A 21,399-nucleotide genomic window follows, 5' to 3' on the forward strand; every position below is an offset into this window, starting at 1 on the left:
GAAAGGAGAAGTGTTAGGGAATGAACTGACCCGAGTCCATTAACCTTTGAGTATTGGAGAGACGTCCCTTCCACTGCTCCACCACCAGGAGGCGCGCTGGGGTTAAAGGAGTAAAACGCTGACTGACTTATTGACAGTAACGGAACTGAAACATGTAGCACGTCAAAATCTACCAGTGTAATATATTTATGACAAAAAATACACACAGAAAGCATTTGAAATAAACTTTAAAAGGCACAGGAAGAGCATCAGAACCACAGCATGATCTCATTTATTACAGATATGGTTTATTCAAAACATAGTCGCAGTACACAGTTTGGATTCTTTAGAACACACCAGCACTCACTCTACACTCACAACACAGCAAAACTGTCCAGGGTTTTTTCAGCTTCATCTGGATCTGCTCCGTCTGCGGCGTAGTCAACAATCAGAGGTGCTACATTTTATCACACATTTCCCAGAACTCAGAAAAAGACCAGGAAACACATGGAGCACAAACTCATTTCAAACAGAAGATCACAAGCAGCTGCTGAATTGGGTCAGTTACGTTTAAAGTTTATGAAAAACCTTCAAGAGTGTTAAATATAAGCTGTAAATCCTCGACTAGCACTAGTTTTTCAGAGGGAAGAACACGGAGGAAGAGCAGTGTATCGCCGATCAGGTCATGGTGAGGCTCAGGCAAGGAAACACACACTGAACAGGGCACCACACACACACACACACATCCAAACACACACACACGAACGACCAATCGCTTGTCTTTAGCACTGGCATCGTAACAAAAATGATGGATGGGGTTTTATTTCATAAGAAATAGTGACATTACGCTTAAAACTTCTGGAAAATTACAGTTTCTCGGCCCAAATATTACAAGGTTCTGTTCTCTCTAACATTCACAGAATCCAATAGCTGCCCCAGGACGTCTATGAGCAGATTCAGGGAAGAATAATGAGAAGAATAAGTGGTAACGGTCAGTTTATGACAGACACAGTGGACAGAGATGAGGCTGAAAAATACAGACGTATTCCGTTAAAAATTCTAGTCCCATTCTTTTCGCATCAATCTGAAATAAAAAGCTGACGATGGCTTAAGGCAGAAAATCTCAGGTATCTGTAGAATTGCAGTCCGTTTGATCCTCTGGGCATTATAAAAATATGGACACACACACACACACACACACACACAAATGCAATCTTCATTTACAGTAAATAAAAACAAGGTTTAACATGAAAGTGGAATTAACACAAATGATATCAAAAGGCATTTCATCCCCATTCCTACACTTCACCCTTAAAGCTTCCTACACTTCCCCAAGACACAAAGAGAACACACTTCAGACACAAACATCAACAAACACCCGCCACAGGCCGGAACCATCTAGAGTTTTACAGACTTCGGAAGAATAATAAGAATAAACGACTGCTGAAATCACAGCATCGATAAAAACAGTCATACTTTCAGACCTTTGGGAGTCTGAGGTCATTATTAAATGCTTTGTGAATGGTGTGATACGCTGTTATTAAAGTGGAACAAATTACAGAAAACAGGAGAAAAGAGAAGATAGAGCAAAAACAGCTAAAAACCAGAGCTTCTGCTCCTCACTGCTGTGCGCTCGGGGTCGGGGTGAACAGCGAGCGGCTCATTATCATTTAAAGGAACAGGTGCTGAACAGGGCTGTTTACACAGGGGGAGAACACTGCTGTGGGGCTCATGGGGTTTGGACCAAAGCGGGTCACAGGTGTTTCATAAATGACGTCTCACACTGGGCTCGGTTACATCATCAGACGATGGCTTTTTTATTTTAATAGTACATACGTCTATGAATAGACCAGAGTGATATCTATGCTGCTTTGAGATGCAGGCCGGGTGGTGGTTTCCTCCAACGTCCAACTAGGTCACGTTTACGAGGTTTGTGTAGGAAATTTAAAAATAATAATAATAAAAAAAACAATAGATAACCCTGGATTGTCTCAGGACGTTTTGTGATGTCATGTTGCTCTTAGCCTTTCTACAGGTGTTTTTGAAAATAAATACAGCAAAACAACATGTTCATTGTAGGTGTCTAAAAACAAGTGCCGATGGACCGTGCTGGAGACTGTTACGTCACGGCTCCAGCAGCTCGTGCTGCACTGAAACTGCAGATGTGTCCGACTTTACAGGGTGTTCGTGTGGTGCCTCCTGGTGGGCAACTCGTTTTTCCAAGTCCGCACCAGACACGATACGTAGCACTCACGCTAGTCAAACGGCACAGACGTGTTCACCCAAAGACCCCAGAACTGTTTTTCCTCGTGGAAAAAGGGAAAGAACATGTCTTCATTCATACTTTTTTTTTTTTTTATGTCATTGCAGTGATAAATAAATTGGAGTTAAAATGTACACGAAAGGGTTGTAAAAGTAGGAAAGAACTGAAAAAAATAGTGGTTAACTTTAAGTAACGTTACCAATATATACAAACACACATCCCAGCTCAGGGTAAATACGACAGACAGGAGAACACGGGAATATTATCTAGAACATTGGCCCAATGATAAATCTATAATTATACATTTCTATAAGAGCTAGCTGTATGACTGCTGTAAAACTAGCTCTAAAAGCCAAGCTTGATTAGAATAAACCCACACTGTCTCATATATAAACTCAGAGTGATTGCTTTAACTGCGGAAGGCTCATGATACGTCTTAAAGGGATGTGACATTCATTTTCATATGTACATAAGATCTCCAGTCAGGCACCAGCAGAGCCACTGTCAGTGTTGTATCTGAATGCTATTGCTAACTCCTGTACAACAACGTCACACCACGTTTACACAGAACTCATATCACAAGCTGAAGAGTGGATAAAGCTCATTTATATCATGACTTTGGCTCTGAAAAGAGAAATGCGCAGGAATTGTGACAATATATTTCTCCTGAATAAATTTGGTGGAATTAGAGATGAATTATGATCTGAAAATAAAAACCGAACAGAAGGAATGCGTCATGATTTTTTTTTGTTTTCGTTAGATTGCGCAAATGCATAACTAGGTGATACAATGCGTAATAATTCTCTATACCACCTTAAGACCAACATGTCCACCTTTATAACAAATAAAAAAATAATATCTTGATCTATAAACAGCACAACAATAGAAGCAGAAAGGCAAGTCCCTGGCTCCTGTACGGCAGGAGCACACATTATACATTAAAATATATATAAGATATCTATGAATTTCCAGTACTTGAGCGTGTCCTGAATTCCGCTTCTGTTTTGGTCACAAATATTTAATTCCTGTGCATCACTGGCAGGAACCGTTCACGACGTGAGCCTTAAATTTAAAAAAGTATCTGTAAAAATGTCAGAATCTGTATAAAAACTGACATTGGGTGCACGCCTTATTCGACCAAGTCAGGGATTGAGAGGCTGCTGGTGTTCAGGGGCAGATGTGTGCGCTTCGGTTCTTGCTGTGGGCAGTAGAAACAATAAGAGACTACTTTTAGTCACTGTACATAAGTCTGCTTTGAAAAGATCAAATATAAAATTATATCTGTTATTGCTATCGGGAACGAACGTGATTTTTTTTTTTTTTAAGATTTAGGCTTTGTTTTCTTTTTTAAGGCACTTGAAAATCTTAACAAAATGATTCCACTTCTCCTTTCTACGTTTAAAAGACAACAAACATTGCATTCGTCAAGGTATAAAAACAAAAACGTCTAAAGTTAAAAATTCATTCTTGGAAAATAAGAATGTTGACTGTTCAGTGGAAAGAAAGCGTAGGGAAAGATGAGAGAGAGAGAGAGGAAAATAATAAAATATTAAATAAAGTGTACAGTTAAAAAGGCACCAATTCATTCGTCCAAATTCTTGGGAGGTGATAAGGGGACACGGGAAAGCTGCTGATTCTGAGGGGCGTGAACTCTGAACTTTGGGTCAAAAAAACAAAAATAATAATAAAGTCTTCATTTCAAAATGTCAAATGAAATAAAAAAAGGCACTGGAGTGCAATTTGTCAGTCCAAGGAATGGATTATAAGTGAAGTGGCTGGATTTTTCTGGACGTACGTCACCGCTGAGATTCATTCGTTTCCGTTGGCGTTGAGTTTTTCGGTCTCAGGGACCGGCACCGGCGCTTCTGGTGGTGGTGGTTCCTTCTTTTGACATGGAACGCCGTTCTCCTTCACAAAAAAGATCACGTCCACAAGGAAGGCAAAAGAGGCAAGGAAACCAAATGCCTACAAAACAAACCCAGATCAACAGTGTTATATAAAGTTTTTTTTTTGTGCTCAATATTTTAATCAACAATTTGGCACAGTTCAGAGCTTCCATGCTTTTAGTTTTTCTTTTCTAACAGATGGACAGTACATTAATGTAAAATTATATTCCAATCAAATTATACAAGCTTGTCACATTTTCTCCAGGAGTTACATAGTGCAGTTTCTGACGTGCTGAGCCTGGAGAAACAATGACAGAGGCTCTGTTCTCCCTGTTACAGCTCAGTGGAGCATCACAATGGTTTTGAAGCTGTAATTTTAAGGTAAAAACTCTAAAAACTCTCTACCTAGTGTTGCTTTATAGCAGGTCTTCGTTGGGGGATTAAACGAAACTAGGCACCGAATGTTCTCCTCAAGGTTCTCAATAACATATATATATATAGCAGTGAATATTTATAAGTGGAAACTAACAATCTGAGCCCTGGCTAACAACATGTAAAGTGGATAAAACAAAACCAATCCCCTGGGGAACTCCTTCTCTGAACATTTCCAGTAAAGATGCACTTACCACAGCTGCCTTTTCCACATCCATCCCACCGTTATCTGCACCGAACACCGCAGAGGCTACGAAGAACAGGAGCATGATTACGACTGTGTACCAGAAATCCTGCAGAAGAAACAGATAAAGTTTACAGGGGAAAAATTCACACCTCATTATTATTCTCTGCTTCCATCCCACAGCACATTTGTGTGTGTTCCTGCTGTTAACAGACACTGCATTACAGCTAATGTGCAAGAGCTGCTGTATTTTTATTAGATCTTATATTTTACATTCTTCTACACTTGTGTCCCTTTATATAACGCTATTCTACCCTCATTGCTGTTCAATTTTCAATAACTAAAAACTGGGAAAGTTTAAAACAACAGTAGTTTCCAGAATCTTATTAAGTTCAAAATCTTATTAAATGTTAAGAGTTCGGACTCTTCTTTGGGGACCTGTTGGAGACCTGTTGGAGACCTATGGGAGACCTGTTGGAGACCTGGTGTATGGAGCATTGTTCTTATAAATATGATAAATATTCCCTCTCAAAAGTTACTCTCTGCTGTCAAAAATGACGGACTGCTCCTTTAAAAGCCACGTATCCCTCACCACATCTCGCCAGCTGCTGATTCCAACTTTCTGGTGCAGCGTGGTGGCGAGGAGGATGAGGAGGAGCAGGGTGAAGAGGAAGGCCGTGCAGCTGACGAACTCGAAAAAATACAGCGGTCCGCACGACATACAGTTATTCACGACTTCCTCCAGCACGAAGGCCACGAAGGACAGGAGCTGAGGGGAGAGAACACACACACACACATCATCGAATATGTGTTTGTAATATTGTTTTAATCTTTTTTAAACACAAAATTAATAATAAAAATACTATTTATAAAAAAATTACAAAATAAATACTAATCATAAAAATACTATTAATTATTATTTCTGTTATATGACGTGGTAATACAGCTACAGCCCTCAACAGAACCAGGGACACAGCGCTTTGTGCTGACAGCTCTGTACAGAGGGAGCGTTTAGAGATTTACTAAAACTACAGACACATTTCTGTTGCTCTGTTTCCCTCTTTTTATTTTCGCTTCTGGCTTTATTTTATTCCCATGATCTTTTATAAGCTGCTTCACTTCACGATTGTGATTTAGTTCATTTTATGTCATTACTGCATCGTTTACGTGACTGAAGCACCTTGAGATGACAATGTAACAAAAAAGTACAAATATTACATCACAATAGCAACTAAATTTCTCATAATAACAATAATAATAAATAATACAAGTCTTAAAAATCCACAAAAATGTGCGCTGCTGGCAGTCAATGCCTAAAGGTCAGAGACATTCGCTTGGGACCAAAAGGTCAATGGTTCAAACCCCTGGACCAGCAGGAAAATGGGGCAGTGGGGGAGCGAGTGAACAGCGCTTGCTTCTTCATCAACATCCATCCACAGCTTGAGCCTTGAGGAAGGCACCCAACCCATCACTGCTCCTGGAGAGTGTGTGTGTGTGTGTGTGTATATACACACCAGAGGCGATTGCTCTAAGACTGCAAGGGAAGCTCAGCTTCCCCTAAAATGTCAAAAAATAAGTGATCAAATATATACTGTTGTGTGTACATGTCATTGAATAAATATGCACTACAACGCGCTTAACTTTTGTTCAGAATCAGCTTCTTATCACTGGTAAAGACGCGGCTTTCCTCTCAATCATTCCCGCAGCTTCACGGTGCTTTAAACAGTGAGGACGCTGAGCTTCCACAGAGTTCAATAGCGAAGCAGTGAAGTGCAGCGAAATGAGACGAGTCATTGGATAAATGCTGGGCTTTGTCCCGCCCTCGGCTGGCCCGGACACTCAGCTTCTGCATGATGATTGGATGATCTGTGAGGCTGAATCCCTTTTTGATTGACAGCGAAATGAGCGAGTCAGCGATCCTTTGGTGTAAAGATCCGTGGGAGCACAGGCGGACACACTTCACATGGGCCAAGGCCGTTTAAGCAGCCTAGCTCTGCTGGCCATTGAGAGGACACTAGTCAAGTCCCTGGAAAAGACGCCTTGCTGGTACGACAGGGTCACAGATCATTTTCTTGAAAAGGAACGGAGGGTAGAATTTACGTATAAATAAACCCACACATTTTATGATGTAGGCCGAAATTGAGCTTCCCCTCCTTGAAAGACCAGCATCCGCCACTGATATACACCTTGTATATATTGCATTGTGGGAGCAAAGCCTGTTTACACCGTAAATCGCTATGTAACGAAGATAAAAGTATGTTTCACATTAATAACAATGATCAGTAGCAGTTACAGTAAGCTCTTAATATTCAGCTCCTCCCCAGGGTGGCAGTCAGTATTTGAGTTGACTGCTGGATGACACAGTAAAAAGTGTGAAAGACGTGGTCAGAAACAAAGTCAGCTTAGTTCCTACTTTTCATTCTGCAGAGGAGTCAAAACAGTTCAGCTGTTGAGTGCAAATCAGGAACTACACCGTCTTTAAGACAAACACAGGCCTCGTGTCCAGTGTCGTTTGCTCAGACTACATTTCATCTGATAGAAGAACCATAAAGACTTCTGGGAAATATTTACTCCAGATGTAAATACAACTCTTGCTGTGAGGATTTGATGGTATTAGTCCTTGTAAACATTAATAAGGAGTCGGTAACCCATTCCAGTCCCAAAAGAAGTGGATGGAGCTTCTCTCCAGGCTTCAGACCCTTTTAGTCCGCGCTTCGAGCACCTTGACTTCAACTCATGTGCAGCTGCTCCAGGGCATCCTGTTTAATTTATTATTATTATTTATTTATTTGCACAGAGACATTATGCAGCTATTATACCACATTATAAGGAGTGTCTACATACTTTTGGACATGGTGTATGTTGGTCTAGTGCTAGACCACAGCGAGAACCAAGGCTAATTTTAGCGAAGCAGAAAGTGAAACAGCCCCAGTTTAAACACAACATTTCTATCAAACACTCAGTTGCACGCAAACTTGATTTTAAACTTTGAGGTGATTCACGATAAAATATTTAGCTTTTTTCGTTTGTGTGTGTGGGTTGGGGGGGGGGTTATCAAATATACTTGAAAATATAGCTGTGGACTCTGAGAGACCTTATCTGTAAAAACTAAATGAAGCTAAGCTGCACGCACACACATTTCTAAACTTCTCATTCTTTAGGGGACGTTATCCAGTGCACGCTTTGTTTGTAGGTTTACAGTAAAAGCAGGATTTCACCCGTTAGAACAGGTTCTGCAGGATCTCAAACACACACACACACACTCTTATCTCCATATGCGCACCACTCTGAAGGATCAACCCTCAGGATATTCTACAGCATCAGTAATAATGACTGTACTGGTGGTGTGTGTGGTGCTGGTACTAGTGGATGAGACACAGCAGTGCTGCTGGAGTATTTAAACTCCTCAATGTCACTGTAGCTCGGAGAATGAGCCGCTACCCAAATCACACCTGGTCTGTGGCCATTAATAAAGAGAGTGAATAGTGGCTGTCAAAAATTTAAATATTCATGTAATTCATTCATTCATTATCTGTAACCGCTTATCCAATTCAGGGTCGGGGTGGGTCCAGGGCCAATATACCCTGGAGGGGGCGCCAGTCCTTCACAGGGCAAAACACACACACATTCACTCACACCTACGGACACTTTGGAGTCACCAACCCACCTACCAATGTGTGTTTTTGGACCGTGGGAGGAAACCGAAGCACCCAGAGGAAACCCACGCAGACACAGAGAGAACACACCACACTCCTCACAGACAGTCTCCCGGAGGAAACCCACGCAGACACAGGGAGAATACACCACACTCCTCACAGACAGTCACCCGGAGGAAACCCACGCGGACACGGGGAGAACACACCACACTCCTCACAGACAGTCTCCCGGAGGAAACCCACGCAGACACAGGGAGAACACACCACACTCCTCACAGACAGTCACCCGGAGGAAACCCACGCAGACAGGGAGAACACACCACACTCCTCACAGTCAGTCACCCGGAGGAAACCCACACAGACACAGGGAGAACACACCACACTCCTCACAGACAGTCACCCGGAGGAAACCCACGCGGACACGGGGAGAACACACCACACTCCTCACAGACAGTCACCCGGAGGAAACCCACGCAGACACAGAGAACACACCACACTCCTTACAGACAGTCACCCGGAGACAGGGAGAATACACCACACTCCTCACAGTCACCCGGAGGAAACCCACTCGGACACAGGGAGAACACACCTCACAGACAGTCACCCGGAGGAAACCCACGCGGACACAGGGAGAACACACCTCACAGACAGTCACCCGGAAGAAACCCACACTACCTGCTGCGCCACCGTGCCACCATATTCATGTAATTAAGTATCTCTAACACACACACACACCTTTAACAGGGTTAAACGCTGTCTGCCCCAGTTCCAAACTTGTGACATGGAGGAGATGGAGGCAGATCTCAGTGCTTCTCTAAAGCTGAAACACAGCATCTCTGTGACATCAGCAGCCAAAGGGCAGTGAAATAAAAACACGGCTATTTACAGGAACCTCAAAGCCGTTCGGTTTTAAAAAAAAAAAACAGTCAAATGTTCCCCTCACATGAGAGACACAGATTTTAGAGCTAACATTAACCTCTTTATCTCAGAACGGAGGAATTAACAACATATAAACAACCAAAGCTGAAGGAAATAATGGCGTTAAAGCGTTTTTACAGATTTAGTAACTCTTCCAGAGAGTGATCACAAAAACAGCTTGTAATATATGTGTGTGTGTGTGTGTGTGTGTGTGGTACAATGGATATTCAATACTTCAGACCAGATACATACTGAAAGATGTAGAGTTAGAGTTAAGTCATAATAGATGATGTAGATTCAGAATATATAGCAGACACTGAATAATTCAAAGTAGATTCTAAAATATTCACAGAAGACACTGAATGTACATAATATACACTGAACAAATACTGAATAATTCAGATTGTATACTGAATAACAAAGTATTACAGAATTAAACATGTTTACAGTTGTTTACTAAATGACGTCCTGAGTGGAGGGGGGGGGGGTGTGTGGTTAAATGTGGCTGGGTAATTTCACACATACTTCATCTCCAGTAAAAACAAAATGTTGAGTTTCAGTTTCTCTGCTGGATTTACCCTGAAGAACTACAGGACCTTCCTTAAAGACGATTCCCAGCAGCACAGCGTTAAAATGAAAAGTACGGCCAAATTAATCACCTGGAGCCAAGGAAATCAACTCTCAATTTTCACACGGGAAGTCCCGAGTGTTTACCTCTGTATTACACTGATAACACACACCAGGAGGAAAACCATCAGGGTTTTACCAGGTTTTACTGACAACTCACTTAGCTGCCCAGGTCTAGAACAGGTTATATTAACACTTAGCTGCCCAGTGAGGTGTAGAACAGGTTATATTAACCGTTAAAGTAATAAGGAATCCCCAGGAGACGCCTAGAAATGCCCCCTTACATAAGGCTGATCAACAAGCACTGCATTTGAGATTTAAAAGCAGTTGTTTTCTACAAATTAAGCTCATGTTTGAGGTCTGTTTTCCTCCAAAAGACCAGTGCATGCATTTAATTCAGACTTGAGTATATAGTATATACACAGTGTGATTACATGCTATTTACACTGAACATAACTTTGTAGACACCCCCTTAAAGCTGCACCCTTTGAGGACAAACTTGAGTATAACACACCAAATTAAATGGGACACTCTAGAGGCACTGTAAATGAGTCTGAAGTCACCAAGCCCAATGCCAGGCCTGGGCTGCAGTGATATATAAACCCCTCATCGCAGGGCTGTGCTCTCTGAGGTGATGCAGCCAGCCAGTGACTGAAAGCCATCAAACCCTCACAGAACATTTTTAATCAAAGATGGTTTAAAAAGCACCTGCCCCAGAGCCCTTGCTTTGTGGGAAACCTATTATTAACCATGTCACACTTGAACACATGTTTTTGATAATACCATTTATGCAAAAATACTAGAAGTACTAAAAAACCCAAAAGGAAGTCATTGCTCAATAATGTAAATCGTTCAACTGTTACAGTAGGAAAAACCCACAGTGTGAGAGTGACACAGCACCATAAGAATGAAAGCATTTAGTTAAACGCACACGCAGGGCTGGGCTATTGTTAGAAAATTAATCAAAAATTGACATTCAGAATTTCTAAGCGACAATCTTCATGTACTGTCCCTTTAAAACCAGGCTGTAGTCACGTGATTCTGCCTCCATCTGCCACACGGAGGAGAACCTAAACGCAGAGGCCGACCGAGCGACTCGAGCTCCCACCAAAGAAAAGCACAGCGTCTGTGGTTTGGACGTGCTGTGTTTTGACTTTAATTAAGACGCGAACAAAAAGAAAAATAAACAAATAAATAAATAAATAAATAAATAAACAAACAGTTTCAGCCAAAGCACAATCACACACCAAATATAAACAGTGCTCAGAAAACAAGAGAGGAACAAGCTCCCAGTGACAATAGAGAAATATCCCAGCTTTAACACTGGAGCGTATTTACAGCACACACCTCGTCATAAACACAAACACAAAATAATCGCTCATTAATCGTAATCATAATCATAATAAAATGTACAATTAATCGTGATATTGATTTGCGCTCATATCGCCCAGCACTACGCACACGTTTGTTTACAATTGTGACACATTATATCGTCTTCTATTCATTTTGTGGAGCCCTAGAATCACACTAACCATGAGCAGCATCAGACCAACACTAAACTTAACACACCGTCACATTTAAAATGTAATGATTTACAAGGACAAGAAGCTATAAGAGCTACAGTAACATGCAGCTGGTAAATCCACTAACAACAACAATCATTCGAATAATAGTGAACAATTTAATAATGTAATTATACAGCTTTAAAAATTGGACACCGGAACTGGAACATACAGTAATCCCTCGCTACTTCGCGGTTCATCTTTCGCGGATTTGCTACTTAGCGGGTTTTTCAAAGGCGCTTATGGCTTAAGGAAAAATGTAAGTATTTCTTACGTACAGTACATGTGTTGTTCACGTCCATATCCGAGTGGAATTTACTGACGCTAAATCACAGCTTAGGAATGACTCTATTAAAGAAACTGGTGGGATATCACATGTAGTTCCAGCTGAAAATCATTAGAGAACGACTGTTTAATGCAAAGGGTGGGTTGTGAACCGTAACAGGGAGGGGTTTAAAAGTCCAAACACTCGTTAAATACATAAAATATATATATCTTTCCTCTACTTCATGGGAATTCGTTTTTCACGGGTGGGTCTTGGAACGCATCCCCCGCGAAAAACGAGGGATCACTGTATATTAAAAAAGGTTTAAATATCATAATTAAACAACTTAAAAAAAAAAAAGTTTGCAAACAGAACCGAGCAAACAGCTGAAATACAGGTGACGTTTATTCTTATGTAAACAAACAGGTCGGTAAACAACAGACAACACTGAGGTCCGTAACAATGTCCATACATGGTATAAGTGGATAATTATTAATTAGTGGTAATTACTGCGACAGACCTAATCAAAGCCAAAGCAGGTACTCAGCGCCGGACCCTGGCTTGTACAAGACCACAGCAACAAACGTCAGCGGAGTTGGGGGCCGTGCGGTGGGTTCAGCAGGAGGCAGGAAGCCTTAAATCAAGCCACAGCAGGACTGGAGTGGGGAATGCTGCAGGACGTGCCGTTGTCTTCTCTGTGCTTCTTTAACAGAGACATGCCGAGGACGTTTTTCCTGGGTCACACACGGCGACACCGACTGGATAAAGTCTGTATTAAACAGTGCTCTACGCAGTCCTGTGACGTTGGATCTGGTTTTGTGTGAGGTGTGGATGAAGGGAGACGCGAATCGGACGTTTGAATACTGTGCATAAACACCTCGGTCTTTATCTACAACGGAAATGAGTTCAATAGTGTGCAAACAAAAGGTACTGGTCACCACAAGGTGATAAATTCCTAGTAAAACACACATTCAACAGGAAATATTAATGTGAATCGAGTCTAAACTAAATTCCCAAGATTTGAAACGTGTATTAAACCTAATTTCCTCAGGAGTTTAGTGTGGATCACATCGGCCTCTTTGTGTTTTACATTTCTGATAAAATGAAGTTGATCTCTGAGGGTGGGGGAGGGGAGGGGTGGGTGTTAACCACGGTTTGATTCTATTTTAACACACAGAGGCTGATATAAGTGGCTGATTGAGTTTGCGAGCGTCCCTTTTAATTTAATCTACACTGAAACAGACTGGGTGCATTTTTCGCAGCTGACACCACTTACACAGTCACATGGAGCCAGCACACCCAGGTGAGTGTAGATAAGGTCAACTTCTGTTTCCTCTGGAACACAGACAAAAGCCTACAGAAAACCCTGGAAATAAGAAGCCCGGGAGTAGCTGCACATGAGCTGAGTCACGATGCCCAGCGCTGAGCCTGGGCTGGAGGGGCGTAAATCCCCAGCTACGGAGCAGGACGGTAGGAGCACCTCCCGATTTCTTGGCGATCAGATTGCTAACGTTTATGGCTGAATGCCATACAATCCTTCTCACCACAATGTTCCACCGTGTAGCGTACGGCCTTCCCTGAAGAGCAGAGGGAGATGTAGCAGAGAGGACTGAACACGCATTGTTTTTACGTGATTTCCCCACAGTTTCAACAGAAACCGATTGCGCAAAATTTGACACAAAACAGCAGCTTATAAAAATGACGTGACCCCTGACCGCGCTGGCACTGAGATGACCGACGGACAACCGCAACCAATACGTTCCGTCTTCCTTAACATGCTCGCGTTTATACTTCTCTAACTTTCTGCAGAATTCACTGTGTGAGATGTAAACAAAGTGATGTAAGGAGTGTACGTTAAACTCGGGCACTCGGTGGTGGCGAATGGAACCAGACGTCTCCAACGCAACCCACTTCCACCAGTGACCCCCACCCATCCAAGGAGCTTTATACTGGGAGCGATGACGGAGAAGACACCGTTGATAATAAGCACTGTGAATCTGTACCTTTCACAGTCTGAAAAACACACTTGCGATTGCGATATAAAAGTGATCCATCTTTCACCCTGAATTAAAGGGAAGCAGGAGAAAAGACGTTAATGATGAAAATGCTTTGTAAGCATCTATGGCTTTCTCCCGGACACCAAGCCCTAAACCTATGTCACAATATACCTCAACATCTGTCTGAAGCTGGAACATGACACAGAAGACCACTTCCTTCCAACACCACAGTGGTAAATGACTCAAAAAAGGACTGGGTGCTACATGAAAAACCAAACCCTTTTTTGAAATGAAGGTCCAGACTAATTCATGGTTTCTGTGACATCACCAAAACCTACAATTATCTTCGCTGTCTTTTTTTAAATATCATGATAAATGGACCAATAGAAACGCTCCAAAATTACTTACAACCATTTCACATTGACAGTTAAGAAGGTTTTTAATTCTTCTCCTGTAAAGTTTTGGAGATACGTGGTATTATCCCAGACTGGTGTCACATTACTCTCTATGCACTAATAACCTTGTATCACCTTTATACCGATGCACTTCGTGTGCTGTTGCTAATATAAACAGCTCAGGCGTTTCAATGTTTACTTACATGGAATTTTTTTATTTGTCTGAAGCTAACAGCAGCACAAAGTACAGGACAGGGAGCCTTAAAAACCACACACAAGCTTCATAACATAACCCCAACATAAAAGTTTACAGTCCTGGTGAAAATATAGAATGCTCTTTCTCAAATACGTGAACACATCCTCCACATGGAGAACACTTCAGCTCATTTTAATGGAAATAGGTTTCCAGCTTGGGATAAAGCCTATTTGTTTACGATAAACACGAAAAGTTGTTACACACTGTGTTTTAAGTGATGTATCTATTACAATTATTAAACATTAAACAATTAAACAACATTACATTATTAAACAATTAAAGCTGCACTAAGTATGGTTTGGAAGCTTGGTGAATTAGTGACATCTCTGATGGTAACGTGTATTTGGGGTTGGACAATCATTCAAGATCAATAAGTAATCGCAATATGAATTGTATGTAAAACTAAGATTATTTTAAACACATTTTAGATATTATATTTCAATATACATTAATTACAGACTCTCACTCATTACAGGGCGCAAAGATCAGTTCAACGCTCTCAATCTAAAGCTAGTTTAAAAATATTGATATTGACATCCCACGCAGACACAGAGAGAACACACCACACTCCTCGCAGAGAGTCACCCGGAGGAAATCCACGCAGACACAGGGAGAACACACCAAACTCCTCGCAGAGAGTCACCCGGAGGAAACCCACGCAGACACAGAACACACCACACTACTCACAGACACTCTCCCGGAGGAAACCCACGCAGACACAGAGAGAACATACCACACTCCTCACAGACAGTCACCCGGAGGAAACCCACGCAGACACAGAGAGAACACAACACACTCCTCACAGACAGGCACCCGGAGGAAACCCATGCAGACACAGGGAGAACACACCAAACTCCTCGCAGAGAGTCACCCGGAGGAAACACACGCAGACACAGAGAACACACCACACTCCTCACAGAATGTCACCCGGAGGAAACCCACGCAGACACAGAGAGAACACACCACACTCCTCACAGACAGGCACCCGGAGGAAACCCACGCAGACACAGAGAGAACACAACACACTCCTCACAGACAGGCACCCGGAGGAAACCCATGCAGACACAGGGAGAACACACCAAACTCCTCGCAGAGAGTCACCTGGAGGAAACACACGCAGACACAGAGAACACACCACACTCCTCACAGACAGTCTCCCGGAGGAAACCCACGCAGACACAGAGAGAACACACCACACTCCTCACAGACAGCCACCCGGAGGAAACCCACGCAGACACAGGGAGAACACACCACACTCCTCACAGACAGTCAACTGCCGCACCTTTGTGGTTTTTACACTGTTATTATAGATATTTAATTTATATCGTCTCAACCAAAATAGAGACAGTGAGATATAAATTTTGACAACATCATCCAGCTCTATGTGTAATTACACCAATGTACAGAGAAACATTTTATAACGTGTTGTTTTCTATTACGGTAGGTGTCCCCTTGCACTAATTTTCCCACCGCATTTCACTGTAGCGGGTCTCTCTGCTTGCTGCATATGGGCGTGTCCGTGATGCTTCTGTACGTAAATTAAAGGACATCAAGGCCAGGTTCTGACTGGGTCGCTCACATGACGTACCACCCTACTTTTGCCTGACTGGTTAGATGCACCGCAACCTAGGGTTTGGGCAGGATAACGATAATTAAAAACGTGGACAGTAGCTCAAAATGAGAGCGGTATTTTTGACGTGTGGTGTGTCAAATTTCTGTTGTGTCTTTAAAAGTCGACTAAAATATTTAAGTGCATTTAAGAGAGCCACGGGGGGAGGTGGGGGGTGACAGTCACAGTAAACACAAGAAAAACACAAACCCAGTAACCCACTGCAGTTGTAAATTTAGCGCTGAGTTTCAGTTAAAATAGAGAGGAAGAAAGCTATAAACAGACAAAATTCTCAGAAAATCCTTCACTCGACTTTGTGCTGCTCACATGTATATGGCTTTATCCTCTAAATCTGTGTGTGGTGTGTGTTGAGCCTCAGTCCAATGAAAAATCTTCTGTGCTAAACCACAAGTGCCTGTTAGCACCAGCTGTGCTTCTAAACGGTGTAGAACCGTCTTATTTCGCTTGTTTTCGATCTTTTCTGATTCAAGGTGCTGAAATTTGCACACCAAACTCCTCAGACAGTCACCGGGAGGAAACCCACGCAGACACAGAGAAAACACACCACACTCCTCACAGACAGACTTTGTGCTCACAGATATAAGGCCCAGCGCAGCCTGACGGAGCACCCCCACCCCACGGTAATAACGTATACCGGGATAATATTTTGAGAGGGTATGAAAAACGTGGATACCGCCCATCCCTACCACAACCAGATATAACGGCTGCTCTCTCCAAAAAAACGGATAGAATGTGAAGCAGCAATGTGGGAGGTGTATACACACGGTTAATCCAATCATATCTCAATGAAAACAGTCAGCATTCACACTGAGGGAGTTGATCCAGTTCAAACGGAACTGGATCAGAACCCTGTAATGGAAATGTTTTTCTATGATAGTTTGATTTACGTCAAAAGAAGAAGAGTTCATTTATTAATCGCCTTGTGGAAGTTGTGAACACGCAAACACACACTGGGGCACTTAGGGGTTAGGTGCCTAGCTCAAGGGCACTTCAGCCATGGATGAATTGTTCCTGCGGATCCTGGGAATCAAACCAGCAACCCTTCATTTTCTAGTGCACCTTTCTCACATTATTTCTGCTCGCAAAATAATAGCACACTTTAGTGTGTGAGAGTAATACACGAAAACATATAAACATCTGATGAAGTCTGAGAATCACATGCAAGCTCAGATCTCACAGAAGGACACTGTATTTAACAGATATTTATCCTCTTAGCTCAGTAATGCTAATTTAATTGTGTTTCCTAAACTATATTTTACTTTGTGTAGACTTAATATACGTGTTACACAGTGGTCAGTTTTTATATTGAGACACGTTTCACTACCAAGTTAAAAGACACGTGATGTAAAAAATAAATTAATTAATTTAAATAAATACTCACCACTTCAGCTCCTTTAACGCAGAGTCTAAAGAAGCTCAGGTTCGGAGAAGCTCCTATAAACCACTTTGGTTTGTTCCGTTGACCCGTTTCTGTTGCTGTTGTTGGGTTATAAACATCTTGATCCATGATTCCGACCCAGTAAAAACGTCTTTAGCTCTGATAATTCAACCTGAGCACATTAAAACACAACATTTAAAACAGTTTAGAAAACGCTAAAAGTAAACGAATACTTAGAAAACGGAGTTTTTCAGTTAAACAAAAGGAAAACGACAGTTTATCGCTTGAATAATCCGCTCCACCTTAAATGCTGTTGCCTACGCGGTTAAATTTAAGGTGGCTCGGATAATTCCACCTTCAGAACGGTCGTTTTCAGGGGATGTAATTGAACACAAATTTAGAAAGATCCAAAATATCGAACTGGGCAACTTTTTCATTCTCACATAAAGGTGGAACGTTAAATTCCACCTTTAAAAGCACTGTTCAGACGAGGAGCGGTTACGAAGTTAGCGCTAACGACAACTTCTTGAACTTGAAATGTGTTTACGTTGCTTTTTAAGGGGGAATTCGATTTAAAGCATATGTTCTCAGTTGACAGGGGTGAATAAAGGACATTAAACTAGAAAGCCGAACACAGAAAACGAGGCATCTTGATCCAGCTTTCAGTTCCACCTTAAATGCCGTAGGAGTTTATTATTTTTAAGGGGGAATGGAAAAGTATGAACAAGCGGCTGAAAGGTAAAGTGAAAGCGCGAACACCCACACAAAGCGACGCTCAAATAACCACGTTTTACTCGTACGTTAATGACGCAGGACAGATGTAATCGTATAAAACACATTTCAAAAACTATGTAAACCCAATTTAGAGTGGATTTACCTGCTGTTTTCTTCAGGTGTTGCTGTATTTTTCGAGTTTACAGCGACTTCCGCAGCTTCCGTGATTTTCTACGCGAGTACAGCAAATAAGTCCAACCAACGCTTCACTGGAAATGAACTCAGATAAAAGAACGCCACCATCCCACACAGTCACAGGGGGAAAAAAGGAGTGGCTTCAAACTTCCATTTCTAAGCTAAGCTGGTGATAAGCCGATGTAAAGAAACTACTTAAATCGTGGGAACGATTTAACAAGACTTAAAAAGATGTTAGAATGCGATATTTAATGCCTGGGGGACACGTTTTTAAAAAGCCCTTAGCCACAACTTATTACATTTTTGTTATGTATTATGGCATCCTCGCCCATTAATAAGTAGGTCCTAAGCATTATTAAATTGTTTACACCCCTTAATTTATTGTGAAGTGATGTCAGCATCGTGTCATTTTTAATTATCTATAAAATATAATTAAATTGAAGTTAAAAACTGTTATTTTAGCAACCACATCAGCACACGTGAGCCTGTTGTTGTGGGTTCACCTGGTTGGCCAATGGATGTTGCATTAACTAATGCATTATTTCACTAGTCAGGATTCAGGATGAGCAGCCTCTGGTGGTTTGGTAGATGAACTACAATAACACAGACAAGAACTCCGGTGAAATTGCCTACTGCACCTTTAAGTCCATCCATCCATTATCTGTAAGCGCTTATCCAATTCAGGGTCACGGTGAGTCCCGAGCCTACCTGGAATCACTGGGCGCAAGGCGTGAATACACCCTGGAGGGGGCGCCAGTCCTTCACAGGGCAACACACACACTCACACACTCACACCTACGGACACTTTTGAGTCACCAATGTGTCAAACAATGTCAAACGTGTTTTGGACTGTGGGAGGAAACCGGAGCACCCGGAGGAAACCCACGCAGACACAGGGAGAACACACCACACTCCTCACAGACAGTCACCCGGAGGAAACCCACGCAGACACAGAGAGAACACACCACACTCCTCACAGACAGTCACCCGGAGGAAACCCACGCAGACACAGGGAGAACACACCACACTCCTCACAGACAGTCACCCGGAGGAAACCCACGCAGACACAGGGAGAACACACCACACTCCTCACAGACAGTCACCCGGAGGAAACCCACGCAGACACAGGGAGAACACACCACACTCCTCACAGACAGTCACCCGGAGGAAACCCACGCAGACACAGGGAGAACACACCACACTCCTCACAGACAGTCACCCGGAGGAAACCCACGCAGACACAGGGAGAACACACCACACTCCTCACAGACAGTCACCCGGAGCGGGACTAGAACCCACAACCTCCAGGTCCCTTGAGCTGTGTGACTGCAACACCTACCTGCTGCACCACCGTGCCGCCCCAACTTTAAGTCCTTCAGTCTTTTTTTTTGTCCTAAGTCCTTTCAGTGTTTTGTCCTGGAGACTCAAGTATAAAATACTTAACAAATACTAAGTACATTATGTAGACGTCTATAATATTTGCCTCTCGTAAACATAAACACAAGATTTAGAACATACAATAATTTAGCTTAAAGGAGAAATAAGTTGTTTTTACATTTTAATAAAATTAAAATTCTGACCTTATTTACATATTTAAGTTCAAACTGGAACTCCCTGCTCTCTCCAAGTGTTCCCTCTCAGAGGCTGGAGTGCTTGGGCCTGCTGTAAAGTGTTAACAGTGCAGAGGAAAGAAAGTCACCTCAGTTCGTTTACACTGGTGTGTTAGTTTAACACTTCAGAGTCACACAGCCTCCCGAAACACAGCAACCTCTTTTCTCCCTTAATTAGGATCTGTATGTGGTTTGAGAAAAGTTTATGGCTGTGTATTTTACGACGGTTATTTCGGTGACTGTTCAGTTCTAGTGTTTGTTAGCAACATTAGCCTCATAGCTCCAGCACTTTCTAAAGAAGCAGAAATCTGCCGCTGAGGAAAACGGTAGCAGTGTCTAGGAATCAAGAATAATTCTGTTTGCTTACAAACATAAACTCACGGGGAATGACGCCATCTGTTGGTGAATAAGTGCATGTACACTCCGAACTCCACAGAGACAGTGACCCAAAGCATGTTCAAACCCAGGAGCCCATGGCCTCAGAGCAGTGCACCGCCACAGTGTGGAAACAACATAGAACTCATATTTAATTTCTAGTCCAAATGATCATTTAGTACAAGTTATTCATTATTCATGAGGAGATTAAATATACGATAATTAATCCACTAAAAAAAGGATAAAGTAGGAAAAGCTTAAGAGTTTAATATGTTAGAAAAAATGTTTCCCATTTTAATTTCAAAGGATTATATTTATTTTTAATGCACTATGCAGTCTTTAAATGTGCAGATGTATGTCCTCTGTAAATAAAGAAATGAATTCATTGTCTGTAAGTGTTGATCCAGTTCAGGGTACAGAGCCTACAGATGTTTGCACAGAACTGAACATTTAGAGAAGGGTTAAAGACTTATTGCTTTTTGTTTACTTTTTCATTCATTTATTGTCTGTAACCCTTATCCAGTTCAGGGTCGCGGTGGGTCCAGAACCTACCTGGAATCATTGGGCGCAAGGCGGGAATACACCCTGGAGGGGGCGCCAGTCCTTCACAGGGCAACACACACACACACACACATTCACTCACACACTCACACCTACGGACACTTTTGAGTCTCCAATCCACCTACCAACGTGTGTTTTTGGACTGTGGGAGGAAACCGGAGCACCCGGAGGAAACCCACGCAGACACAGAGAATACACCACACTCCTCACAGAGAGTCACCCGGAGGAAACCCACGCGGACACAGGGAGAACACACCAACTCCTCACAGACAGTCACCCGGAGGAAACCCACGCGGACACAGAGAGAACACACCACACTCCTCACAGACAGTCACCCGGAGGAAACCCACGCAGACACAGAGAGAACACACCACACTCCTCACAGACAGTCACCCGGAGGAAACCCACGCAGACACAGAGAGAACACACCACACTCCTCACAGACAGTCACCCGGAGGAAACCCATGCGGACACAGGGAGAACACACCACACTCCTCACAGTCACCCGGAAGAAAC

General features: G+C 42.5%; 1 protein-coding gene across 1 annotated transcript; it reads right to left on the reverse strand.

The window, feature by feature from the left end:
* Window positions 1–240: 240 nt before the first annotated feature.
* Window positions 241–18,452, reverse strand: cmtm6 (CKLF-like MARVEL transmembrane domain containing 6). The gene is made up of 5 exons (XM_066643270.1): window positions 18,306–18,452; window positions 17,432–17,600; window positions 5,337–5,513; window positions 4,755–4,853; window positions 241–4,207 (listed from the first exon to the last, which is right to left on the reverse strand). Exons 2-5 carry the CDS (start codon window positions 17,555–17,557, stop codon window positions 4,052–4,054), a joined length of 558 nt encoding a protein of 185 aa, XP_066499367.1. The 5' UTR covers window positions 17,558–17,600; window positions 18,306–18,452; the 3' UTR covers window positions 241–4,051.
* Between the last annotated feature and the right edge of the window lie 2,947 nt (window positions 18,453–21,399).

The sequence above is a fragment of the Hoplias malabaricus genome, chromosome 1 (genome assembly GCF_029633855.1).
Source record: "Hoplias malabaricus isolate fHopMal1 chromosome 1, fHopMal1.hap1, whole genome shotgun sequence".
Classification (NCBI taxonomy): Eukaryota; Metazoa; Chordata; class Actinopteri; order Characiformes; family Erythrinidae; genus Hoplias; species Hoplias malabaricus.

Bases quoted from the DNA above. Each gene is read 5' to 3' on its own strand.
- cmtm6 (XM_066643270.1), bottom strand. From the start codon at position 17,557: ATGGATCAAGATGTTTATAACCCAACAACAGCAACAGAAACGGGTCAA. The intron at 4,854-5,336 runs GTGAGGGATACG...TTTCTTCTGCAG, and splicing joins TCAGCAGCTGGCGAGATGTG to GATTTCTGGTACACAGTCGT. The intron at 4,208-4,754 runs GTAAGTGCATCT...TTTGTTTTGTAG, and splicing joins ATGTGGAAAAGGCAGCTGTG to GCATTTGGTTTCCTTGCCTC.